Here is a 27,425-nt window from a genome sequence, read left to right as displayed (position 1 = left end):
CCCTGCCGAGATTTGCATCCCCTCGCTACTACAACCACTTTTACCTCGTTTTATCTCACTTTTAGGGAATGTAATGGCGAACATATAACCAAATCCACTTCGTCTTGCATTTGTTGGGAATGTAATACAACCTAAACCATTCCGTCTTTGTTTTTGTTGTGAACGTAATCGAACGGTAATGCACACTGTATATAAATCACTTTTGAGAACTGTTATGCACTCTACCGTAAAGCTTATTATGCAGAAATAAGCTTTATGGTATAGTGCATATCAGTTTCAATACGAGCGATTTGAATAGAAAAAGGCAAAATAAGCATGTTACCTGCTCAAAAGTGATTTGTATACGGCGTGCATTACAGTTCGATTACATTCACAACAAATACAAAGACGGAATGGTTTAAGTTGTATTACATTCCCAACAAATGCAAGACAAAGTGGTTTTGGTTATATGTTCGCCATTAAATTCCCTAAAAGTGATTTAAAAGTGAGATAAAACGAGGTAAAAGTGGTTGTAGTAGCGAGGGGATGAATATCTCCGCAAGGATGCATTTCTCGGCATAACACCGACTCGGCAGCTTTTATACCCGTGGTCCACACGCCGAAATGACGCAATGAGGAAGCGAAACAGTCGCCGGCGTCTGTTTTGCGGGCATACCACCGATGAACAGCGGGTTGGCCAATTTTGCGCATTTTCCATCGCGGGCAACCACGGGCAAAAAAAAAAACGCTAAATTTTACCCGCGATACAGACGCAAACGGCTGTGTGACCGGGCCCTTAGACGGAGCGAATGTTGTTAGGACTCTGATGAAGATAAATAAACAATTCTCCCTCCCTCGTCAAAACCTCTCTGTATTTTTGTGCATATTTTGGGGCATATTTTCCCAAGCTGCTCCGAAATTCCTAACAGCAAATCCAAGTGAAAACAGGAGACCGCTGAAGTGAGGTTAGTGTGTGGGAAGCCTTCTTCTGAACCCTTTTAGCTTTCTCTTATTGGCTATCTTCTCCCTGCATGATGGCGTCTCAGCTCCTCCCATGGGCGTGCCAAGCAATTGTTTGCGCTCAACAATCCCACATCACAGCGCCATAATGTCTGGAACATTCTGCGTCAGCACACTCACGCGTCTTGTTATCAAAAGCACTAGACAAAATATAATGGATTTCACACAGCCTGCCCTGACCTTGTATTGTACATTGAACTAAAGCACAGTCAGCGAATATCTTTATTGTATTGAACTGAATACGTGTAACTTGTAGTCAATGGTATAAAATCCTTTATTTACTGTCAAATATGGTCGTTTTTGAAAATCCAGAGCGACGGCAAAGTTTTATGACAAGAAGAAGCAGACTCTACTATTTATTGAGGAAAAAAAAGATTAAAAAATACATTCCACAATATTACAACGCTTTGCAGAATTTTAATATGGATTTGTGGCACTTGATAAATACATTCAGTGATTCACAGAGGGAATGTTGCAAATGTTGAGATCCATTGAATGAAAAAACAAACCCGGATAATACTTTGAAAATATTTTCTACAATTTGCCACATCCGTAGACGTATCGGGGCATTGACTGTGTTTATATTTTCCAGAATATAGCAATGAATGCATTGCAAGATTATTAGATTAGGCTTAATCCCATTTCTTCCCCTTTCCCCTAGCCACTTTGTTTTGTTATTCTTCCTCATCCCCCTTTCTTTATTGAAGAAATTGTTTCGTGAAGCAAGGGAATGATTATCAGAGGAATCAGGGACATAAATCCTATCCTTACTCTTCTCCCTGAGTTTTCGGAGAAATTGAGCAGTTTTCATCTGTTTACACACATAGGAAGAGTAAGGGAAAAATGGAGGGAAGGGGTATAGTGGGATTTAGCCTTTCCCTTTCACCTAGTCACCTGGTCTTGTTTACCTTCCTCTTCCACCTTTCACTTTCTTAGTGAGGGTCAAGGCAATGATTCTTTTAAGACTTGGGAACATATTTCCTGACCCTTTCCCCCTTCCCCTCAGTTTGTGGAGGAATGGAACACTCTTTCTCTCCTTTTGAACACACATTGCAAGAGTAAGGGGCAGAATTAAGGGGATAGAGATGAGATTAAGTCTTAAAATCTCAAATGTGCAAATTTTTTAACAAATGATGTGAGATCTTTCAGGAAACACTCAACTTAGACAGCCCAAAAACTAAGTATGTGCAATACTGCAGTTGAGAGGGCGTCCGACGCTCCAGAAGTCATTGAACGCCTTCTGCTGTTGTCTCCTGGAAACGGGAAAGATTGGTCTTTGAGTTTGGAGACGGAATTTTGAGAAACAAAAACGAGACTCACTCGAGAACGGCTTCCTGTTTTGCTGAGCAAATCACATGATGGAACAGACACCGGACTGAAGAGGTGAGGCCTTGCTGCCTCCGGCCCCCAACCTAGGAAGAAAAAAAACAAATGTTAATTTAAAAGTCAGCGCTACGGCTAACTTTCATCCCTATAGGTGTGTAGGGTGAGCTCTTGCCACGGATACCCTCCCCCTCCCCCATCACAGCTACAGACATCAACATTCCCATCTCTGAAGGTGCTTTTGCAATACAGTTCCAGCTCTCCTCGCCATGCCTTTTTGAGTTTTCCATTAAAGAAAAGTACCTTGTTCTTGGTACCCGGTACCACTGTTTTGGTGCCCCCTGTCGAGGTTCCAAAACACGGTCCTGGGTCAAAACACAACATCAGTCACTGCCGACTTCTGAGAATATCTTCCCCGCTACTGTGTGTCAGCGTATTACCTGAACAAAAAACTATTTTTTCCAGTTAGGGCGGCAGCCTTTCCAGCAGCTCAGTGTTATTTTGCCCTTTTTGTGATTTATTGTTTTAAGTGTCTGCTTCTATCTTCTGTGTTTTTCGTCCCGTTTGACAACTACACTTTGGATTACTTTCAAGCCTATGTTTATGGGTTTTAACACACAAAAATGCGTTTATATGAGGAATCAACTCCTTATCCTGAAGAAATCGTGGATGGAGAGCCGGAGCTAGCTAAGCGGCTAGCGGCATTATAAGCCTTCGGTATCGTCCGTAATCATGGTGAAAGTGAACTCTACCAAATAAGACCTACGAACTCGCTGTGCTGGTGAAAAACATCAAAGCGTACAGGGTTTGCTGTGTTTTACGGAAACGTGGCTCACGTCTAGCATCCCGGAAGCGGAGAGGAGGCGGACTCGCTATCGACGTGAACACGAGGTGGCGTAACCCTGGGCACTAAGATTTCCATCTGCTGCAGGGACATCGAACTTTTGGCCTAGCATGTGACGTCATCCACTCCGCTTTTGCTAAACGAGAACACAGCACCCCGAGGCCATCCTGTTAATCTCTTAATAAACAACAAAAGGATACTGCTGGAAGTGTGAATTTCCCTACGGAGATGAATAAAGTATCTATCTGTCTATCCATCTATCTATCTATCTACCCGTAATTCTGCCCCGTGGTCAGTTGTCTGGGTACAGTCGACAAACAAATCCAGCGGGAGCTCGACGGAACAAAAATGATGAAGTTGATGTCAAGTCATGTTCATTAGTGATGCCCTGAATTACAAAAAGACTGTACAGACTATCATGACACCATCCCCTGATCTAAAACCTACATGAGGGCAAGGAAAATCTCAAAAACCTCAACATGAGGAAAATGAAGAAATCTTGAGAAGCAAAAAAAGGATTTCATTTCCACTACAGTTCATGAACTGCAACCTCAAAAAAAAAATGGCGCTCAAACACTAATTTCACTAAGTGAGACTTAAATACTGTTTTTGTTTATTAATTATATTTTTAAAGAAATTCTTTCCAAGTTTGTAGAGATTCAACTTTAGGTGCTGAGTGTATCATACAAGGAAACTCAAGTGTTTTTCTTGTGTGTTTTTTTTAATCCATGTGTCACGATTACTGCTGCGGGGCACCTGAGTCTGCTCCCTTGGACGCTGATTGGCTCCTTCCTCTTTTTCAAACCCCCGCCTTCCTGTCATCATTTATCAGATCGTCTGCAAACCTACGCTACACGCTAGGCAAGCTATTGTGACTCCTGACTCTATCCTGCCCTGTTCTCCGTCCGATTCCCGTTGCCGACCTCTTTTCTGGACCTGTTTATGTTTTTGCTGCTCCGTCCCGGCCATCGACCTGTTTTTTCTCGCTCTTGACACTGCCGTCGCTCAACACGGAAGTGCCACTTCCGCGTTCCCAGCTATCTACTACCCTTGACCGATGATCATCAGATCGTGGATGCAAGTCCTTTCCCCCAACTAAATAAAGCTGAGTAAAACGAACGCAATTGGGTCCCGTCTCCGTTCCTGGTCTGTCACACCATGTCCAATATGTGTTTGTATTGTACAGCTGTTAGGGTACAAATATTTTAGAGTAGCGAGTCATATCACGAAGAAAAGCCTGCAAGAGGGTGACAGGTCCGAACAGCTGGATACTAATCAAGGGTAAGCTAACGCGCTAGCTTTTAGCATGTGTCCTCAATGGTAAACATATAGCTAAGTGTTTCTTTTAACACTTTGACCGGAGTTTAGTTGCAGAGATGGGAATTCCAACTATTTTTATTATAGTGTTACTTTTGAAGTATTTCCGTCCTAGTATCTTTGTCATATTTCTTTATTTTTTTGTAAATATTACTGTTGTTGTATTTGTGTAGTGTTGCTTATGTCATATTTCTGTCACATTTTTTTTGTATAGTAGTATTACTATAGTAGTATTTTTGTGGTATTGCCATACTAGTATCTTTCTCGTACTTCTTTAGTTTAATTTTAAATATTACAGTCGTATTTGTGAATGCTTCTGATGTCATATTTCTGGAATAGTATTTTTGTATGGTAGTATTACTGTCGTAGTATTTTTGTAGTATGTTCATAATAGTATCTTTTTCGTGTTTCTTTAGTTTAACTTTAAATATTACAGGCGTTGTATTTGTGTAATGTTTCTGATGTCATATTTCTGTAATAGTATTTTTGTATGGTAGCATTACTTTAGGAGTATTTTTGTAGTATTTCCGGACAAGTATCTTTGTCATATTTCTTTAGTTTAATTTTAAATTTTACTGTCGTTGTATTTGTGTAGTGTTTCTGATGTCATATTTCTGTAATAGTTTTATTGCATCGTAGTATTACTCTAGTAGTATGTTTGTAGCATTTCCAGACTAGTATCTTTGTCGTAATTCTATCGTTTAATTTGAAATGTTACTGTCGTTGTATTTATGTAGTGTTGCTGATGTCATACTGCTGTAATAGTATTTTCGTATGGTAGTATTACTGTAGTAGTGTTTTGTAGTATTTCTGTCCTACTATCTTTGTCTTATTTCTTTTTTTTTTAATATTACTGTTGTTGTTTTTTGTAGTGTTCCTTATGTCATATTTCTGTCACAATTTTTTTGTATAGTAGTATTACTACAGTAGTATTTTTGTAGTATTGCCATACTAGTATCTTTCTCGTACTTCTTTAGTCTAATTTTAAATATTACAGTCGTATTTGTGAATGTTTCTGATGTCAAATTTCTGGATTAGTATTTTTGTATGGTAGTATTACTGTCGTAGTATTTTTGTAGTATTTTCGTACTAGTATCTTTCTCGTATTTATTTAGTTTAATTTTAGATATTACTGTTGTTGTATTTGTGTAGTGTTTCTGATGTCATATTTCTGTAATAGTTTTTTGTACGGTAGTATTATTTTAGAAGTATTTTTGTAGTATTTCCATACTTGTATCTTTGTCGTATTCCTTTATTTATTTTTAAACATTACTGTTGTTGTATTTGTGTAGTGTTCCTTATGTCATATTTCTGTCATAGTTTTTTTGTATCGTAGTATTACTGTAGTAGTATTTTTCCTTATCAGAATAATAGGGCAAGCCCCTGTTTGTAACTCATTTAAAATTGTAATATTTATTTTGTAGTAATTTTCTTGCAGACACGCAAAAGGACCAAGGTGGCACCCAAAGACTATTAGTACTTTATTTACGATATTATATATATATATATATATATATATATATATATATATATATATATATATATATATTTATATGTAAATTCTCTTCATTCTATTTTGAGTCTTTTGGTTCGGCGGGCCGGATGAAGAACCCCGACGGGCCGTAGTTTGCCCACCCCTGATCTGGGGGCTCAGGACCCTCAAAATCCGGGGTAACCGCCCCTGTAGGCCAAATTCTCAAAGCAATTTCCTCCAAACAGGAGAAAAAGCGATCCCACCTGAAATCGGCGCCGTCCTCGGAGTCGGACGATCGGACCTCCCTGGGTTCGGCCAGCAGGTAGTTGGCTTCGCTGCGGTGGGTCCCCGTCGGAGGGCAGAGACCCCCGGCGGGACCCCCGGCGGGACCCCCGGCGGGTCGGGCCCCTAGCGGATTCCCGTTGGGATCCACGTCGGGTCGGAGTTCCGTTTCCGAGGAGGTTTGGACGATGATGTGGGGCAAGGAGAGAGGGGCGGAGCTTAACTCGCCGTGGGACGATCGCAACTTTTTCATGTGGTAGATGGCAGAGCTGGCGTGGAAGGCTTGCTGCAAGGAGACAAAATGGAGGTCGGTTTTCAGGTTGCAACAACTCATTGATACCATCGATTACCATGAGTGAAAGCGTCGGCAACTAATAAGATCATCGATTCGTTTTATTACGTGATTTATGATCCGCCGGTTGGTTGGATCCTTTTAGCACCCGGTCGGTAGGGGGACCATTTCCTGTGGCGTGTCTTAGGCAAGTATAGCCTGGTGGCACCCATACCTCTCCAGGCCAACATAGGATTCCACCCATCTTGAACGAGGAATCTTATTCTCCGTTAAGTACATGACTCAATGGAAATACAAGTGCACGCAATTCTTTTGTGACACTGAAAGTTGTAGTACCACTTTGGCCCAGCAGATGGCGCCAATACCTTACTTTTTTGTATTTACATTTGAACAAGTGAATAGTTGGACATTGTTTGATCTCGTCTTGTAAATTGTTCCCAAGTTTGACTCCGCACACAGACACACACAAACTTTTCCTGGTGGTTCTCACCTTTGGGCTTATGAATTCACTACAGCCTCTTATGTTATAATTTCCCTCTTTCCGAATGAATCATTGAATCATTGTTTTCTGGCACAATGTTTTTGTTGACCTCAAATAACAGTTGTGCAGTGAAAAATTTTATTAAATCGTCTTAATTTAATCATTTGGACTTTTTTGATGTTACAAAAAAAATTATTGAACAAACAAAATTGGAAGGAAAGTTTCAATTCCTTGCAGCAAGTTGACTGTTTCATCATGACACACATCGACTCGCGGTTCATGAACCACTCATCTGAAATACTCGACACCCTCCAGGGATCTCATCTCATCTCATTAGCTGTACTGCTTATCCTTATCAGGGTCGCGGGGGGCTGGAGCCCATCCCAGCCATCTCCGGGCAGTGGGTTGCCAGCCAATCGCAGGGCACATGGGGACAGACAACTCACTCACTCAGTCACACCTAGGGACAATTTAGACCGACCAATTCACCTGAAATGCATGTCTTTGGAATGTGGGATGAAACCGGAGGAAACCCACGCAAACCCACGCAAGCACGGGGAGAACATACAAACTTTGCACAGTAAGGCCGGTAGCTGGATTTGAACCTACGCAGGAGGTTCCCACGACCTCAGAACTGTGCCGCACATGCGCTAACCACTGCGCCGCCGTACTTTTTCTCTTCTCTCCACCCGGGTGCTAAAAGGATCCAACCAACCAAGTCCCACTCCCCCTCTGAGCCACCCATGCTGCCAAGGACTGGAAAAAGATGTTTCTCAACTCTTCCAACAAAATGCCTTTTGTTCCCGTGAGGAAAACCGAGAAAACTAAGCGCAGCAGACCGTTTTTGGTGCTTGGGCTAATAATTCTATTAAAATATGGAATATTTCCAGGTCCTCTTAAGAAGGGTAGAAGAAGAGTGTTTTAAAACTGTTTGTGTGCCTATACATTTTGCATTTGGACTGGTCCATTGACAATTTTCACGGACTGCAAAATCGATCATTTTATACAGTTTGGAGTAATTACAAATTCATGGCATTAGCCAAAGTTTTTCTGATTGTGTTGTGTTCAAGTTTTTTCAGTAAATTGTGAGTAAACAGAAACTCCATAACTGTGAGAGACTGTTTATTTGTTTGGCCCTTAATCACAAAGAGTCTCAAAGGGCTGCACAGACCACCAATTATTGCAAACCAGACTATTATGACAACAGAATATACGGCGTTTCCTTTGTATAAAGGCTCTATTGACTCACTCATGAATGAGTTTAATGCTACCTTGGCTAGTGTCCTGGATTCCGTGGCGCCCCTACGGCTTAAATCACGACCTAAAAGGCGCACGCCTTGGTTTACTGATTTTAGATGAGGGGATGGTGTCGTAATAGTCTGTGTTTTGCAATAATCTTTGGTCTGTGCAGCCCTTTGAGACCATCTCTTCTCAAGGTTTCTTCATTTTCCTCATGTTGAGGTTTTTGATATTTTCCTTGCCCTCATGTAGGTTGCAGATCAGGGGATGGTGTCATAATAGTCTGTAGTTTGCAATAGTCTTTGATCTATGCAGCCCTTTGAGACTCTTTGTGATTAAGGGCCAAACAAATAAACATGACTTGACTTGACCTAAAATGGCTATGTAGCCAATCCTTCAAATAATGAGACTGAAAAGGGTATCCCTGATCTCATTATCTGAAAAAAGTGGACCTTTAAAAAGCCAAGACTGGTTTTGAAAAAAATAAACTCTGTGCTTTCATTAAATCTGTCACGGCCAGCACACAGGGTAGACCCAATCGCGTAACGTTGTCTCACATTTTTATTGAAAGAAAGAGGAAGGGCAGCACCCGCGATCCGACGCTAGACATGGGAAGCATGTCGCTCTCGGATTGTGTTCCTAACACGGAAGTAGATCTTCCGTAGCGAGCGATGGTGGTTTCAGGGACGAAAAAACTGGTCGGTAGCCGGGACTGGGAAAGCAAAGCGTGGTGGGGTCGGAAACGAGTCGTAAGCAAGCCAGAACGGGAGTGTAGACGTAGTCGGGGACAAAAAAGGGGTCGTAAGCCGGGAATGGGAGAGCAAGGCGTGGTCGGAAACAAGTCGTTTGCCAGAACGGGAGAGTAGACTTAGTCGGGGACAAAAAGAGGTCGTAAGCCGGGACTGGGAGAGCAAGTCGGGGTCGGAAACGAGTCGTATGCCAGAACGGGAGAGTAGAAGTATTTGGGGACAAAAAGAGGTTGTAAGCCGGGACTGGAAGCGCAAGTCGGGGTCGGAAACGAGTCGTATCCCAGAACGGGAGAGTAGAAGTAGTCGGGGACAAAAAGAGGTCGTAAGCTGGGACGGTAGAGCAGACGTTGTCAGGATCAAAACAGGTCGTAGCCGGAGACAGACAGGAGCAAAACGACCACAGGGGACAGACAGGACTGGGTACAAATACTGATCGGGAGCCAATCAGAACCCACAACAGTTGTCGCCAAAAGAGTGAGCACAGCTGAGTCACGGATTTCCCACCCAATCTAATGCGACAGTACTGACCTTCCATTTGGATTTGGCAAAATTCCGTTCCATCTGCTCGCATACGGAACGATAAATATCCAAGTTCTTCGCCGTGTTGCCAGCGATCCTGGGAGAAAAAAACAGATATTCTGAAAATGAACACAACAAGAAAGAGAATGTTATGTTCATAAGAAGAGTAGTCACCATGGGTGGCGCAGGGCCTCCTCTGTGGTGAAGCGTTTGGTGGGATTTTTCTCCATCATGTTCCGGATGAAGTCCATGGCTGTGGACACGTGGTACAACTATTCCAGATATTTCTGTTTTTTTGTCCCCGAGATAATCTTCCGCGTTCTCCTTTTTCCTACCTGACTCGGAGATGTCGTCCCAAAAGGGAGAGTGGAAGGAGTACTCGGCCCTGGAGATCTTTGAGAAGAGCCGCGTCTCGTTCTCTTCGAAGAAAGGGGGGTAGCCGCAAAGTCTGCAAAAGAGATTCATGCGGGTAAACAGGGGCTGAAAAACATCCGTGTCGGAAAGGGAAAATGCTGTAAGGTGGGGTGGCCGTATCCCGGGGGCTACTGTATTAAGCAATTGACTTAAAGGATACAAGTGATAATGGTGATGAAAATGCTGTAAAGGGGGGCTTAAAGAACATCTTACTTCACATTGTAAAGTGAAAATGCTGTAAGGTGGGGTCACCGTATCCCAAGGTTATACTGTATTGAGTAATTGACTGACAGGATACGAGTGATAATGGTGAGGAAAATGCTTTAAAGGGGGGCTGAAAGACCATCTTACTCCACATTGTAAAGTGAAAACGTTTTAAGGAGGGGTTGCCATATCCTGGGGGTCTACTGTATTAAGCAATCAAGTAAAAAGATGCGAGTGATAATAGTGAGGAAAATGTGGTGCATATCCCAGGGGTCTACTGTATTAAGCAATTGACTTACAGGATACGAGCGATAATGGTGAGGAAAATGCTGTAAAGGGGGGCTGAAAGACCATCTTACTCCACATGGTAAAGTGAAAATGCTGTAACGTGGGGTCACCGTATCCTGGGGTTCTACTGTATTAAGCAATTGACTTAAAGGATACGAGTGATAATGGTGAGGAAAATTCCTTAAAGGGGTGCTGAAAAAACATCATTATTTACAACATAAAGTAAAAATGTCATAAGGTGGGGTCCAGGTATCACAGGGGTCTACTAAAGTAAGCGATTGGCCGAAAGGATGTAAGTGATAATAATGAGGAAAATAGGGTAAAGTGAAAATGTTGTAAGGCGGGGTCGCTGTATCCTGGGTGTCTACTGTAATAAGGAATTGACTTATGGGTGAAAGTGATAATAGTAAAAAAATGGGGTAAAGAGGGGACAAAAACAATTTTTTTCCACATTGTACAGTGAAATTGTTGTAAGGTGGGGTCACTGTATCTTGAAAGTCTACTATAGTAAGCAATCGACTTACAAGATGTAAGTGATAATAGTGAGATAAAAAGAGTAAGGAGGGAATGAAAATCATCTTGTTACACATCCTTAAGTGAAAATGCCGTAAGGTGGGGTCGCCCTATGCCAGGGAGCTACTGTAGTAAACAATCAACTCACGGGATGTAAGTGATGATAGTGGGATTAATGGGGTACAGAGGGGCTGAAAAACATCTTAATCCACATCCTCATGCGAAAACGTGGGTAGGCATATCCCGGGGGTCGACTGCAGTAATCAATGGACTCACAGTATGTAAGAGATGACTCCGATGGACCAGCAATCCACGGCTTTGCTGTAGGGTTTTTGGGCTAAAACCTCCGGGGCTAGGAAAGAAAAGCCCGTTATTTCGTGGATCCCGGCTGACGACGAGGGGGCGGGGGTACTCACCGACGTATCCCGGGGTACCGCAGGCCGTGGACATCACCCCGTGCTCCAAGGTCTTGGAAAGTCCGAAATCGCTCACCATGATCTTGGCGTTCTCGTCCGAGCTGTAGTACAGCAGGTTTTCGGGCTGCGAAAGAAGAACGGCTTTTTGGGGTTTTACATTCGCGACTGAGAGTGATCGCGGCGGCTTCGGCGCTACCTTCAGGTCTCGGTGCACGATCCCGTTTTGGTGCAGGTAGCTGACGGCCTCCAGCACCTCTTTGATGACCCGGCTGGCGTCTTTCTCTGTGAAAACGCCTCGGTCCACCACGCGGTCGAAGAGTTCGCCGCCCGACACCCTGCGCGCAAACCCGTAGTCCGACTTGAGTGGGTATTGAGTGAAGACCCTGGGGTGCCGCCAGGGTCTCAAAAATGTCCTATTCTAATGGATATTGGTTTCTGTGTTGTTTCAGAATTGTCAATAGCGAAAAAGTCTTGCATTTCAGTTTTTTAGAGAACTAAAGAGTTTCTATTTCTGGTTTGGATTTTGTTGTGCAGTTTGTTTTTCAGGGAGTCTCTGTTGCCCGACTTTAAAGTTGCCCAGTAGCACAAAAGTTTAGTCCAGTTACAATTTTTACTCTTCTCTCTGTCTCTTCTGAGTCTCTTCTTTTCTTTCTTTTTTCTCTCTTTTACGATCTCTCTCTTCTCCTTTTTTCTCTTTATCTCTCTGTGTAGTTTCTTTCTATCTGTCTCCCTATCTTTCTCTCTCTCTCTCTCTCTCTCTCTCTCTCTTCTTTCCCACTCTATTTCTTGTTTCTCCATTTATTTCTATGTCTTTTTCTTTCTGTCTTGTGTTCTCTTTGGAAATCTTTTCCCTCTCTTTTGTTCTCTCTGTCCCTTTTTCTCTCTCTCTCTTTCTCTCTCTCTCTTACTTTCTCTCATTCTCTTTCTTTCTGACTTTTTTCTCTCTTTCACAATCTCTCTTCTCTTTTTTTTCTCTTTATCTCTCTATCTCTCTGAGTAGTTCCTTTCTCTCAGTCTCCCTCTTCTTTTTCTCTGTCTTCCTCTCCCTCCCTCGCTCCCTCCCTCTCTCTCTCTCTCTCTCTCTCTCTCTCTCTTGTTCTTTCTTTCTTTTTCACTCTATTTCTTGTTTCTTCTTTCTCTGTCTTTTTCTTTCTGTTTTGCGTTCTCTTTCGAAATCTATGTTCCCTCTCTTTTGTTCTCCCTCTCTCTCACTCACTCTCTCTCTTACTTTCTATTGTTCTCTCTCTTTTTGACTTTTTTCCTCATTTTCTTTTCGTCTTTCATTCTTCCTCTTTTGGTCCCGTTCTCTTTTTTCTTTCTCTCTCTTTCTTTCTTTCTTTTTCCGCCCCGCCCCCGACCGTTCAACCCACCGGGGTCTCGCAAAAGTTCTACGGGATGGCCAGCGGGGGGCTCACTCACAGTTGCATCACCAGGTAAAAGTGCGTCCGACTCTCGTAGAAATCTTCCAGTCCCACCACATTGTCGTGTTTTATTCTGAAAAGACAGGAAATAGGCCTTCAAACCTTGGCGCGCATACTGTAAAAAGCCAGTTGATGTGAAATATGGATCAAGAGAATTTTCGGATTGAAAAAAAAGAAGGATTTTGTCGTTGTGTTGAAGAGCATCTGTTTGAAGTCAAAAGTGCTTCTGCTGTTACCGCACGTGTCCAGCAGACGGCGCTCACGCTTTCGGAGCAGACCGTATGGCCTCGCCCCAGAAATATATACAAAGAGCAGAGAAGTTTGACGGAGAGGGAGATGTTGTTTATTGATATTCGTCAGCGTTCAAAACAGCGTTCTCATTCGTCTAAGAGACAATCAGCTTTCTTATACCCTCTGGAGCAGAAACATCACGTCAGCCATATCACGTGTTGTTTTTCTCTTACTGGGTGAATGCTTCCCAAAATTGACAATGTTTTTCTCAAAATGTTTTCGTCCTCTTTCGATTCCAAGAAAATCGTTGGAGTCGCCCTGACCCAGCCAAAGTCCTGTCAGCTTCGCAAGCTGTTCCAAACCAAGGCGAGTGTTATTATTAATAACTGACATTTAAACTCGGGAGAAACAAGCCCAGAATTTCCTGTCCAAACAAATGTGTCCTCATTATGTCGATAAGCTCCGACTTCCACAACAACGCGACATAAACAACCGAGGAAAAATCAACACTGTCGATCCGAAAATGGAGCTCGGCTTTTTTCCTAATTTTCGTGGTTTTCGCAGAAAATACATCATTTGGTTTGAACCTGCATAGTAAACTACAGATGATTTCTAGTTTTTGGTTGCACTGACGAGTTTTTTGTAAGGTTGCATGATAACTGTAGTTTTCCTACCGATACCGATAACATTAATTCTGGGGACTGATATCGATAAAGGGTCATTTGGTATCACGAGCACCGTTGACATACGGAAAAGGAGCACGGCTCTTTATTCTCTTTTCTCTCTCCGTCTTTCTATCTTTTTCTTCTCTTGATCTGTTTTTTCTTTCTCTGTCTCTCTCCAACTCTCTTGTAGCTGTTCTTTGTAATTCTCACTCCTTCCTTTCTCTCTCTCAGCCTATTCTGTTTCATTCTCTTTCTCTCACTATATCTCTCCATCTCTTTCTGTTTTTTTTTCTATTTATTTTTTTCCATGTCTCTTTCTGTCTCTCTCCTTTTCTTTCTATCTCTCTCTCTCTATCTCCCTCTGTGTCTTTCTTTCTCTCCCTTGCTCTCTTTTCTCAGTGTTTCTGTCTCTCTCATCTTTTCCTTTCACCCTTTTCTTTTTCTTTCTTTGTGTCTTTTTCTTTCTCTCTATTTCTCTTTCCAACTTTCTCTTTCTTTCTCTCTTTTTTTTTTCCTATTTTACCTCTTTCTCAGTTTATTTTTCTTTCTTTTTCCCCCACTATCTCTTTCTCCCCTTTTCTCTTTCTCAGTTTTCTTTGTCTTCTCTCTCTTTCTCCTACTTGTTCACCCTCCCTAGCTCTATTTATTTCTTTCCCTTAAATCTACTAGTCTGGTCCCCATGAGAGTTGTAGTACACGACCCCCACCCACCTGACACCCTTGCCGTACAACTCGTCCGTTATGGGTCGGATGACTATTGGGCGGATAACTATCATTCATTCATTCATTCATTTGTTTCTTCATTCATTCATTTATTCATTCATTCGTTTATTCATTAATTAATTCATTCATTCGTTTATTAATTCACTCATTTTTCATTCATTCATTCATTTATTCATTCGTCGTGCAGCCTTTTCATTTGCGTGTTGAAATTCTTCCTCAAGGGGAAAAACCAACAGAAGATAAGTAGAAAGCAGGTAACGCTTTTGCACCCGTGCCAAACTATTCCAGGCAACCGATGGGATTACGCGTCGCCGTTCCCGATCGGACTTAGCAGATTTTGCCGGCTATTTGGGCTAAAACTGGAGCGCCGTGGCCTTAACCTCCCGGCACGCCAGAGTTCCCGCTCAATCTCACCTCTTTAAAACGTTGATTTCGTTCTCCAGGTTGCTGTGGGTCAGGTGCTTTTTCTTCAGGCATTTCAGGGCAAACAATTTCCCGGTTTTCTTCTCTCGCACCATGAAAACTTCGGAAAAAGATCCTCTGCGGAGAACACAAGGGGGGGGACGCCGTTAACCGACAGATCGACGAATCTCACGATTTTAAAATTATCCTATCGCCCCGTCTGTGTCATTCCTTGCCTGTGATTGGTCTGTTGCCACACGTGCATGCCTATGTCAGACTATTGTGGTAAGTTGCTGCCACCTTGCGGGTGTTTCCGAGAACTCATTTGATTCAGTTTGACTTTATTATCCATCCCAATGGTCGCAGCATTACTTTAAATAGCGCTTGTGAAACGGGAGCACCAGCGCCCCCATGAAGGGGGAAATATGTGACGTCGTTACAGAAACAAACAGGGACGTCAATCATTCGTATATCGTACGTTATTCAGTATGGTGCCTTTCAAGATGACGTGTAGAATTTTGGTGTGAGAGCTTAGCGAATAAATGTCAAAGGTACCGCGGTAGGGTGTCAGTATGTGACAGCGCCCCCTAGCTGCCTGGCAGGACTACTGCATCCCCGTTTGCATGCATATTTTCTGAGCTGGTCTACATTTCGTCAAGGGCGCTAATCCACTAAGGGAGCGGGAACGAGATGTTCCCACGGCCTGACGCGGGCCCACAGGGGAACAGACCAGCACAACACCGAGACTTTAAGCTGCTTACCCTCGGCAGGACAAAATAACCCGATTAAACTAAAGTACGCTGCCCCTACAGGATCGGTGTTTACAGTACCGCGCGGGCCGCCAAGGTGTGATGCAGGCCGCGATCGGCCCACGGGCCGCGAGTTCGGGACCCCCCCCTTGATGCGAAAGTTCAAAGGACAGTTTGTATCACACGTTTGCTGCTTAAATAAGTGCTAAAAGTGCAACGGCGGAAGACAATATACAGACACGCGAGGGGACCCAAACGCACTTTATTACGTTTGACGAGAAATAGGACATTCGTAAAGAAGGACGAGAAAAGAAGACAGGAAAAATAAATGTGAAAAAAAAAGATATGAGGCAAAAAGTCAAAAAAGGAAATGAAAGATGAAAAAGTAGACAGGAGAAACATAAAAGAAAACAAAAAAGGACAAAAAGAAAGGGAAAAATGAAAAAAACTCACAGGGAAAATGGAAAAAAGGAAAGAAAATGGACAAAAAAGAAGAAAAGGAAAAACTGAAAAAAAGAAATAAGACAAAAAGTTAAAAAAAAAAATGAAAAAGTAAGAGAGAAAAATAAAAGAGAAAACAAGAAAGGACAAAAAGAAAGTGAAAAATGCAAACAAAACCCACAAATTTTAAAGGGAAAAGAGAATGAAAAAATGAAAGAAAATGGACAAAAAAGAAGAAAAGGGAAAACCGAAAAAGAAGAAATATCAAAAAAATAAAAGATAAAAGGATGAAAAAAATTTCTTTTTTCATCCTTTTATCTTATTATTTAAATCAAATAAATAAAAAATGGATAAGAAAATTGCCTAATTTTCATGTTTGTGTTTTTCTCTTGAATTCCTGTCTTTTCTTTCTTTCTCTCCATTTTCTTTTTTGCTTTCTTTCCACTACTTTTCTTTTCATTCCCGTTTTCCTCTTTGGCCTCTTTTCCTTATTTCTTCTTCTCTATTTTTATTCCTTTTTCGAAACCAAATCCCTTTCCCTTCTTTTTGTCTTTCTTAGAGAAAAGCTTTTAGAAAAGAAAAGGGTCATTTTTGCTCAATTTAAATCTCTGTAGTTTGTAGTCTCCCTTTGACTCATTTTTCGCTTGCACTACACATTACAGCGCCATCTAAATATCAAACACTGTCCCTTTAAGAAGAGCAAAATGCTTTATGGAAAGCCGATTTGGCCCTCTCAGGGCCTCCAACTCAATTCTGTTTGACAGCCGTGGTTTAATTGGTCCCGCCAGGGTCTCAAACTAGTTAAAGAAAATAAATTAATACATAAAGGTATAAGTAAATTTTCTCCAGTACCATTCAAAGTAGACATGACGTATTTTGCAGAGCCACAAATATTTCTAAGATTTACGGGTGTTTTTCCAACTTCAAAACATGATTTTTAGATATTTATTTAAACGTGAATATAACACTAATACTGTATGTAGCTTCCATTTACAGTTGCAGGAAGTGGCTTGTTTAGGTGTAGTATGCACCGTGTCCGGTAGGGGGCGATGGCACTTCATAAATCAATGCCATACAAACTCATTCCAGATGCTGGTAATCATCAGAGAACTGCAATACCAAAGTGAAGCCACCAGAGAGTAGTGTCTGCATCTCTTGTTGCTAAGACACATGGCAACAATTACAAGCATTTGCAAGCATTTCACCTAAGATTCAATCACTCTAATCTTTGAAAAGTTTAAAATTCAAGCATTTTCAAGGATTTCAACCCTTGATGTATAATCAAGGGCTCAAATCTCATGCTTTTTATATTTTGACTATTTGCGTCCAGTACTGGCTTTTCCATAGGGCTGCAACAACTAATTGTTAGCATCGATTAAAACCAATGATTGAAAGTGTTGGCAACGACTTAGCTCATCGAGTTGTATTACATGATTTATGAGTCACGAAAGATGTTAAATCAAGAGTGCCCGCAATTCTTTTGTGACAATGAAAGTTGTAGTACCACTTCAGCCCAGCAGGGGGCTATTTTTTGTGTGACCGTTAAGTTAACCCTTTTCAAGGGAACAGAGAAAGAAAATCCTTGAATAGGTAAACCGAATAAATAAAGTAAAAGAGGAGCGTTGCTTCTTGCGGAACTAGGACGGAAAGAGAGAACGGATTACGCCCACGCTATAAAAGCTCCCGTCGATAACGTTGAGGAAGAGATAATCCCGATTGAAAGCGTTCCAAGTCTTCTTTTGGTTGCGTAGCGCTCCGGTTTTATATAAAGGGATGAGACATTGATCCGCTTGGGAATATTGGACAAATGCAAAGGATGCCAGTTTCTTATTTTGACTCTTATTCCGCACGGTCGTTCCTTATTTTGCCTGTTACATCCTTGTGTTGCTGTTCTTTGGTCTACACAGCCCTTAGTGTCACGATTGGCCTCACCCGTGTGACACCAGCTGCAGCTTGTTGACAGATTGGCTCCCTGTCAGTATTTAAACTCTGTCCTGTCAGTCCCCTTTTGTCGGTCCATCTGCGAATCTCTGTTTTTACACGAAAAGCCCTTTTTCGCCTGTCCTGATTTATGCTCCTGTTTGTCTCCTGCTACGATCTGTTTTGATCTCGACCACGTCTGCTTTCCTGTCCCGAAATACAACCTGTTTGGATCTCGACCACGTCTCCTCTCCTAAATTTTGACTTGTTTCCTATTACGACCACGTTTTTGCTCTTCTATACCGGCTACTGACCCATTTTTTGCGTTCCCGACACCGCCATCGCTCAGCACTCGCGTTCAGATCGACCTGCTTCCCGCGTCCAGCAATCCCCGGATTGTGGGCGCAACCCCTTCCCTTTCTTCTAGTATAACTTGTGAGAAATGTTACGCGAGTGGGTCCTGTTTCCGTTCTATTTTTTTAAGATTTCATAAAACGGGGTCCAGTGGCGGGGCTTTAGAACAGGGGTGGAATTCTCTTATCTGAAGGCTTCCCACTTGGTTCTCCTTCAAGTTCAAAAGCCATTCATGTCTTCTCTACAGGGCTCACGCGGGTGCTTGAAATCCTTGAAAATGCTTGAATTTGAATGTGTTTTCAAGGCAAATAATAAGAAAAAAAATCTATATTTATTTTTTTCAATAATATTTTTTTATTAAAATAAGAAAAAGAAAGACTAGGAATAAAACATACATAAAAATAGAAAAATAAAAAATTTAGAAACATATTTAGATATATTTATCAGTGAAAAATATTAAGAATATGCAAATTATTAAATCAATAATTCAAAAAGACTCTGAATATGAAACTATAAATAAAATAAATGGCAGATGACACATAATATTGTTGATAAAAAAAGACAAATGAGCCATTTTCTTTTTTTTTTTTTCCCAAAAACTATATATTCATAGAATAAATTGAGAAGGATTATAATAAATTTAGCAAAATTTGTGTTTTTTTGTTTTGGTCATCAGACTGAGGAAATAATTTTTAATAATAATTTCTTCCCCATACCAGGCTCTTTAACTCCACCCGGGAGAGTAAAAGCCCACATGAAACCCCACCCCCAAATTTGAATATCACCTTATTTTTTATTACAGTCTGTACTTTCGGTAGCGCTATTTATATTTTCTATGTCAACACGTTATCTATCTATCAATCTATCTATCTATCTATCTATCTATCTATCTATCTATCTATCTATCTATCTATCTATCTATCTATCTATCTATCTATCTATATCTACCTCTTTCTATCTATCTCTCTATCTATCTCTATCCATCTATCTCTATCTATCCATCTATATCCATCTATCTCTATCTATTCATCTATTTATCTATCTATCTATCTTTATCCATCTATCTATTTCTATCTATTCATCTTATCTATCTATCAATCTATATCTATCTATCTATCTCTATCTCTCTCTCTCTATCCATCTCTCTATCCATCTCTCTCTCTCTCTCTATCTATCTATCTATCTATCTATCTATCTATCTATCTATCTATCTATCTATCTATCTATCTATCTATCTATCTATCTATCTATCTATCTATCTATCATCAGGAAATCACTTCCTGTGGTGCGTCTTGGGCAATAACCGCCTGCGGCCCTTGGCGCCCATCTCGCTCCAGTTTTTCTGGGTCGGGGTTTGCTTCCCCACATGAAACAGAGTCTCCTTGGGCAAGACACTAAGCCCCTAATGCCCCCAATAAGCAGGCCACAGCCGCGATCTGTGTGTGAGTGTGTGTGTGAATAGGTAAGTGTAAAGTACATTGTAGAGATCTCTGAGAGGTCTTTAGTAGCTTGAAAAGCGCTCTATAAATGCAGACCATTTAACATTCGAGGTTGAAACGTGCTTGAATTAAAGGTGACGTGCTTGTAAATGCTTGAAATTGTTACCATGTTTCATGGGTGAGGTGTTGAGGCTAAGGTTAAGAGCTTCAAATAATGGTTTTAGATATTTTGATGGTTCCAAACATAGGCTTAGAAACTAAGGTCTAGGCTCCTCATTAGGGTACTTGTCAGGACCAGCACAAAGGGTCGACCTAATTGCATAACGTTTACCACAAGTTTTATTGAAAGAATAGAGAGAGAGAGAGAGAGAGAGAGAGAGAGCGAGAGAGAGAGAGAGAGAGAGAGAGAGAGAGAGAGAGAGAGAGAGAGAGAGAGAGAGAGAGAGAGAAAGAGGGCTGCGCCCACGATCCGATGCTCGCTGGAGGCGGGAAGTGGTCGGGGTCGGAAACGAGTCGTAAGCCAGGACGGGAGAGTAGACGTAGTTGGGATCAAAAACGGGTCGTAACCGGAGACAGATGGGAGTCAGGATCGGAAAAGGCTTGCCTAGTGCTAACTGAGGTTCGCAGGCGGACTTACAAAAGGGGACAGATAGGAGTGGGTTTAAATAGGGACAGGGAGCCAATCACAACCCGTGGCGGTTGGCGCCAAATGAGCGGGCACAGCTGAGTCACATCAGTAATCATGACAGTACTAAACTGAATTTAGGGTTCTAAAGATCGAGTTAGGATTTACAGCCAGAGTAAGGTGTAGTATTAGGGTTAGTGTAAGGTGGGCTTAGGGTACTTCCCCAAAAGTGAGTACAGTATATCGAAACCATATGGTATCACATTTCTGTTTCAAATATTGGTACCGCCCAAAGGGGCCTTTCTTTCTTTCTCTTTCTTTGTTCTGCCTAAATAAATGCAGTTTGGTGGGGGAAGGGCCCCCCAGAGTTAGGAGCGCGGCCAAGGAGACAAATGTGAATAAGTTCCTCCTGTCCTGGCCCCTCCCCCTCTCCAACTGGCAGTTGTAAAAAAGTCGAATGCTTGGTGTATCTTTTCTAGCGTCAACAACTTGTAAATAGCTCTCCCACAACATGTAAGAGGTCGATTTAGACCCCACAGTTAGGAACGGTTTAGAGCTAAGGTTACAGTTTGCAACCGGGTTAGGTGCTAGGGTTTAAGCTCCATATTACGGTTCTAGATTGAATGTGGGGTTCGAAAATATGTTTAGAGGTAGGGTTAAGGTTTGAAACAGGGTTAGAGCTAGGGTTTCAGCTAGCTTAGGTGTAGGGTTAGGGTTAGGAACTAGGGTTTGAGCTCCATATTAGGGTTTTCAACTGAATGTAGGTTCTAAAATATGTTTAGAGCTAGGGCTACGGTTTGAAACAGGGTTGGAGCTAGGGTTAGGTATAGGGTTAGGTATAGGGTGAGGTATAGAGTTAGGTATAGGGTTAGGTATAGGGTTAGGGCTGCAAGTTAGGATACTAAAACGATTTTAGGGTTTCAAAGTAAGGTTGGGGCTAGTGTTTAGGTTTATCCCGTTGAGCGCCAGATTTCTTCATTTAATGGTACTGGAAACATTTGAAAATCTTCTTTGCAAGTCCCTAAAAAGTACTCTAATTTGGCGGTGAGAAATGTAGGAAGGCCTTCCCTCCTTATTTTGGGCGTCGACTAAAGTTAAAACTTGACGGGAAGTCAAGCCGATTGGTTTGGAGCGCACTCACGATCCCATCTTTCCCAGGAAATCGAAAACGTCCTTGATGTTGTTGACAGGTTTCTTCCAAGTGCAGACGATCTCTTTCCGCCCCATCCTGGCTCGCGTTGCCGTAGACTCCTAAAATGTACAAATATTTATTTATATTTTCATACTCCACAAGCAGTAAAATAGAAAAAAATAAGACTTTAAAATAGGGGTGTCCAGACTTTTAAAAAAAGCAAGGGGGGGTGGCAGATTTGGTAGACTGAAAATGTGTCAGCCTGGCATTCATGAACTGGCCCTCCGTCAAAGGTTTGCAGTGCTCGATTGTCAGACCACGTCGCTCGCCCTTGTAGCGGCTCGTTGTCAGATTGGCTTCCCTGCTATTTAAACCCAGTCCTGTCAATCCCCTGTTGTCAGTTCGTCAACGAACCTCTGCCCCGCAAGACGTGGGTTTGACTCAGTCCTGTTCCTGTTGGTATTTCCTGTCCGGTATTGTTCCCGTTTATTTTGTCCGGTTTAATTTCGGTTTCCAGTTTTGTTTCTGTCTATTTTTGTCCAGTTTATTTTTTCTTCAGTTTTCGTTCCCGTCTAGTTTGTCCTGTTTTATTTCAATATCCTGTTTCATTATCAATCCTGTCCGTCCCGTCCTGTCCGGTATCGACCCCATCTGTCCGATATGCATTCGCGCAATTGGAATCGATCTCATCGGCCCCTGGCTTCCTGTCTTTCCACGCCAGACTGCTGCCGCACGTGCATGACTCCCCATTTACCGTAAAATAAAAGGGCTGTGTGAATAACGTCGGCCGTTTGGGTCCTGAACCTGTTCTGGTTCATGACAATTATTTGGACATTGAGAACTGTTATTACAGTCAAAGATTTTACCCCAACATTTTGAAAAGTGGGATTACAGTTTGGATATTTTTGGCGGATGACAATTTACCAACATATACAATTTTTTTCAGGAACCAGAACAGGAACAGAACCCAATCACGTGACGTTCTCACACAAGCCTTTTATTATACGGGAAATGGGGAGTCATGCATGTTAGGCAGCGGTCTGGCGTGGAAAGACAGAAAACCAGAGAAATGACTAGACCAATTCCAATTGCCCGAGTAGATATCGGACGGATGGGGTCGATACCGGACAGAAAGGAACAGACAGGATACAAAACAAATCGGGATCTCGATAATGACAGGAGAAACTAGACGGAAAATAATAAACAGGACAAAAATAAACAGAAACAAAACTGGAAAACGAAATTAAACATGACAACATAAATGGGAACAATACCGGACAGGGAAATCCAACAGGAAAACAGGACCAATTCAGAACCCACGTCTTGTGGGGCAGAGGTTCGTTTGAAGGACTGACAGATGAAAAATGAGAGTACTGAGCTTAAATAGACAGAAAGCCAATCTGTCAATGAGCCAGAGCTGGTGCCACATGGGCGGGGCCTACTGGGCGCCATGGCCACCGTGACACACATGGGCGCGGCCAATTGGGCGCCCTTGCAACCATGACACAATTTCATGTATTGATCTTTGTATAAGGTGGTAGGAAAAGAATATCTTACACATTTGCAGGTGTTTGGCGTACATTTCTATGTATTTTTGTTTATTGTCAAGGTATCTTACACACACTTCAATTGTGTATTGTTTCTATTGTCCAGAATATTCTGTTTTTTGTGTGAAATTGTCCGAAATGTCAATATTTGAATAAGTGAGGAAATTCAAAATGAGTTTTTGGAAAATCCTAATAATCGACAGATTTGTGTATTATTAAAATAATGGTAAATTGCAGACCTAGTCGAGAAGATTAAGGCCACCCGGTTCAACGGAATGGACATTTTGTCCCTCGCTTTTGTTTTTGGGGCGCGGTTACGTAAATGTTCCAGTGCGTCAGGCGTGTTAACCAAATCCTTTTTGTTCCCACGGCTTGCGCAACCTCCCTTAAGGTTCCAGATTAAAGCGACAGCGAAAAGCTGCCACACGACCCGCCGGCTTAAGCCGTCGTCGGACCTGACCTCGCGTCTCATGTCCCAAGTGCACAGCTCAACGCCGTTCTCTCTTCTCCATGCGTGCGCCCAGGTAACGGATTAACGCCCGACGCGGTTCCAGAACTGGGTCACTTCATAATCTTGGTTTTCAAAGATCAACAGACTCGGGACAGGCTGACGTCTCGCGATTCTTAACAACAGCTTGGAAATTAGATACGTTTCGGAGTCTATTTGAAAAGCAATTATCACTATGTTATTATTACTTTCATTTAAAAAAAAAACATTTTAAACCAGTTCCTCATGTATTTAAAGAAACTGGTCTTGCAAATGGGATGGGCTTCAGCACCCTGCGACCCTACTGAGGATAAGCGGTACGGATAATGGATGGATGGGTCTTGCAAATGATTTCTCGGTCCAGTGAGAAATCAAACTGCATGGAAAATCGCAATGACCCTACAACGGAATACTTGTCTGTTCTCAGGGGTTACCTGGGGCCCGCAGGGGCCACATGGGGGACCCCTGGTATGAAGCTTAATGGTTTGCTCTTATGAATGATACGAGTGCGTCTAGAACTATGGTTAACTTTGTTGTTATTGTTGCTATATTTATATCATAACTGTTATTATTAATATTATTACTATTGTTGTTATTATCAGTGGTGTAAGTAATAGGGAAGATGAAGGGGTTGGGAATAGTTTTCATTCATTCATTCATTCAAAACCCCAAATCATGATGAAAATGACAACTGTAATAACAGTAATAAAATTGATACATATTTTATTTTATATCTATATCTATCTATCTATCTATCTATCTATCTATCTATCTATCTATCTATCTATCTATCTATCTATCTATATATATATATATATATATATATATATATATATATATATATAAATATAATTTATTTGAAAAACTCTATTTTTAAAACCAAAATTATTTGACCAAACTTAGTCCAAAAATTGTACATTCTCCATTCTCCAACAGTTAGAGATAGATAGATAGATAGATAGATAGATAGATAGATAGATAGATAGATAGATAGATAGATAGATAGATAGATAGATAGATAGATAGATAGATAGATAGATAGATAGATAGGTAGGTAGATGGATAGATGGATAGACGTCTAGAAGTCTAGGTAGATAGATAGAGAGATAGATAGTTTATTCATCCCTGAAGGGAAATTGACACTTCCAGCAGTATCCTTGTGTTAAAAAATAAAATAATAAAATAAAAGCTAAAGAATACAAAAATACCCAATGTAACGTTTGGCTATAGAGTATTTAAATAGTGCTACGGAAAATACACACTGTATTAAAAATAGGGTAAAATGCAAATGTGGGGGTGGGGTTTAATGTGGGATTTTACTCCCCCGGGTGGAGTTAAAGAGCCTCATGGCATGAGGATAAATTATCTCCTCAGTCTGTCAGTGGAAGATATAGATGTTGTTACAGCGTAGTAATAACACTTTGATATATAATTTCCACTGCAGAGTTTGGCGCATAGTTATTTTCTAAAAAGTGTTTTAAAGCCTTGTTTTTTATTTTTCAAAATGTAATAAAAATGTCAGTATTGACAATGTGATAACTTGATACATAAATAATGACCACTGCGTTGTTGGGAGCATCAGTATTTTAAAAAAATAGCATTGATAAAAGCCTTATTGTTATCTTTTAATAGATGTGTAAAGAAAATGACGCTTTGATCCATATTACTTTCAAAAAGTTGCATTTGATTCATTTGATGGTTTTTTTTTGTGGAAAAAAAATGTGCAAAAGAAGGGGAAAAAAACTCACGGGGGCCGGACTAATAAGTTTAAGTTTAAGAGAAAGAGAGAGAAAAAAAGAGTAGGAGAAAAAGAGGGAAGGAAAGAGAGAGAGAGGTTAGACAGAAAAATGGAGAAAGAGTAATAGAGACAGAGGGGGTAAAATAGGTAGAGGAGGGGGGAGAAAAAGGCATAAAAAGAAAGAGAAAGAAATAAAAAAAGAAATAAAGTGAGAAAGAGAGAGAGAAAGATCAGAAGAACGTGAGAAAAGAAAAAGACAAAGAGACAGGAAAAGAGTGAAAAAATTAATAGAATAAATTGAAATAAATAATATAGAGTAATAATGCTCCCATAAATATTCTATTACACCGCAGACCTTGATGCGTAGTTCTTAACAGAAATGGCATTGTTATTTTCAATAAGAGAATGCGAGGAAATGACATTAAAACAGTCAAAACATAGTCATTATATTTCTTCTACAGTGTTAAGTACAAGGACATATTTAAAAATAGCACTGTGTGAATGTATCTTTATCCAAACGAAACACGTGCGGCTAATACGACGGATAAACAAATATTGCACATTTCATTTGTACACTAGACTACTTCTATATTACTTTTGGCACTCAAAAGTGAAACTATTACGCTAAAAGTCATGCCTCGGTAGAAATAGAATGCAAAAGTAGTAAATGAAGACGTGTTTTTACCTCTTGGAGCGGTTCTAGAGAGATGGTTGACGGTTCCGAGGTTTTCCAGAACAGAACCTGCGAAACGCTCTGCGGGATTTTCCCGCCAAGGGGGCGGAGCTTATTCCTTCCTGCCGCCACACGCATGTGCACATTCTACCTAGCGTCACTATCGAGTTAAAAGTGTAATATAGAAGCAAAAGTTTACTTGTTCTCAAGATTTATACTTATAGACGAAGCTTAAGGGGGCGGTAGGTACTATTTAGCGGCTCCTAGAGGTTAAGAAAAAAAAACTCGTTTGAAAACTAAACAAAAACAGTATTGATTTAAATAAAAGCAAAAAATATCTGAACTCTCATGTCAATGTGCATTTTTAAAACACTTAGCATTTAGTTGACATTAGATGATCATCACTTAGAGCAAGGGGCCAAACAGGCGGCAAGGGTTTTAATCGGGGCCGCGAGAAGACACTGAGAGAAGCGCAAGAGAAAAATGAGCTGCGGTGTTAAATATGTCCACTTGATGTCAGCCAAGCCAGGCACCACTCGCAGTAACTGTAGTAGTATTTCACTCTCTCTCTAACGCTCTCTCTTGTTTTTCTCTCTTTTTTATCTTTCTTTCTCTCTCTGCCTCTCTCCCTTTTTCGCTCCCTCATTTTTCCCTTTCACTGTTCTCTTTTTCTCACCTTTCTCAATCTATCTTACTCCCTTTCTTTTTCCAATCTCGTGCTCACACTTTTCCTGTCTCTTTCTCTCCCTTTTTCTTTTCTCGCCATCTTCTGATCTTTCTCTCTCTATTTCTCACTTTATTTCTTTTTTTTTAATTTCTATCTCTTTCTTTTTATGCCTCCTCTCTCTATTGTGCCCTCTCCATTTCTCTCACCCTTTCTCCATTTTTCTGTCTAACCTTCTCTCTCTTACTATGTCTCACTTGTTTTCTCTCTCTCTTTTATCTCTCTCTCTTCCCTTCTCTCTTTCTGTCTCTCTCTTTTTCTCCTGCTTTCCTTTTTCTCTCTTTCTCTGAAACTTACTAGTCTGGTCCGTGCGTTTTCCCCCTTCTTTTGAAATAAATAAATACATATAAATAAAGAAATAACAAAAAAAAAAACGAATGAATTGATATCTCAAACACAAAATAACAATTCATAAACAACATCGCTCTTATTTTTTTTAAATGTGGACTATTTCACATTTTATTTTTAGAACAGATTTTTTTTTATGATTTGTCAAAAAACATAAATATTAAATGGATATCACAAATACAAAATAGCAACTCGTAAACGTCATAAAGAACAACAAAAACATTAACAAAAATAAATATGTACTTTCTCTCATTTTTTAAATCAGAACGTTTTCTGTTAATTATTTTTTGCCAATATAAAAAAAAGAAAAACTCAATAAAAACATCAATTTTAATCTCAAAATACAAAGCAACAATTCACAAAACATCATAACAAATGGAGAGGTTTCCACGTTTTATCAAAATTGTCTTTAAAAAAAAAAAGAAAAAAAAGGATGTATCAGTCAAGTTGCAA

General features: G+C 40.9%; 1 protein-coding gene across 1 annotated transcript; it reads right to left on the bottom strand.

Moving 5' to 3' along the window:
- Positions 1-1,396: 1,396 nt before the first annotated feature.
- LOC148363713 (calcium/calmodulin-dependent protein kinase type 1D-like) lies at positions 1,397-26,059 on the bottom strand. The gene is made up of 13 exons (XM_088337718.1): positions 25,913-26,059; positions 21,465-21,574; positions 14,808-14,933; positions 12,774-12,848; positions 11,551-11,689; positions 11,355-11,478; positions 11,215-11,290; positions 9,855-9,967; positions 9,694-9,772; positions 9,529-9,616; positions 6,221-6,525; positions 2,320-2,411; positions 1,397-2,252 (listed from the first exon to the last, which is right to left on the bottom strand). Exons 1-12 carry the CDS (start codon positions 26,036-26,038, stop codon positions 2,351-2,353), a joined length of 1,422 nt encoding a protein of 473 aa, XP_088193844.1. The 5' UTR covers positions 26,039-26,059; the 3' UTR covers positions 1,397-2,252; positions 2,320-2,350.
- Positions 26,060-27,425: the final 1,366 nt, after the last annotated feature.

Source organism: Urocampus carinirostris, chromosome 6 (assembly GCF_059441175.1).
Source record: "Urocampus carinirostris isolate Australia breed hairy pipefish chromosome 6, RoL_Ucar_1.0, whole genome shotgun sequence".
NCBI classification, from domain to species: Eukaryota; Metazoa; Chordata; class Actinopteri; order Syngnathiformes; family Syngnathidae; genus Urocampus; species Urocampus carinirostris.
Note: the sequence above shows the minus strand (reverse complement) of the source record. Positions and strands in the feature narration are given on the sequence as shown.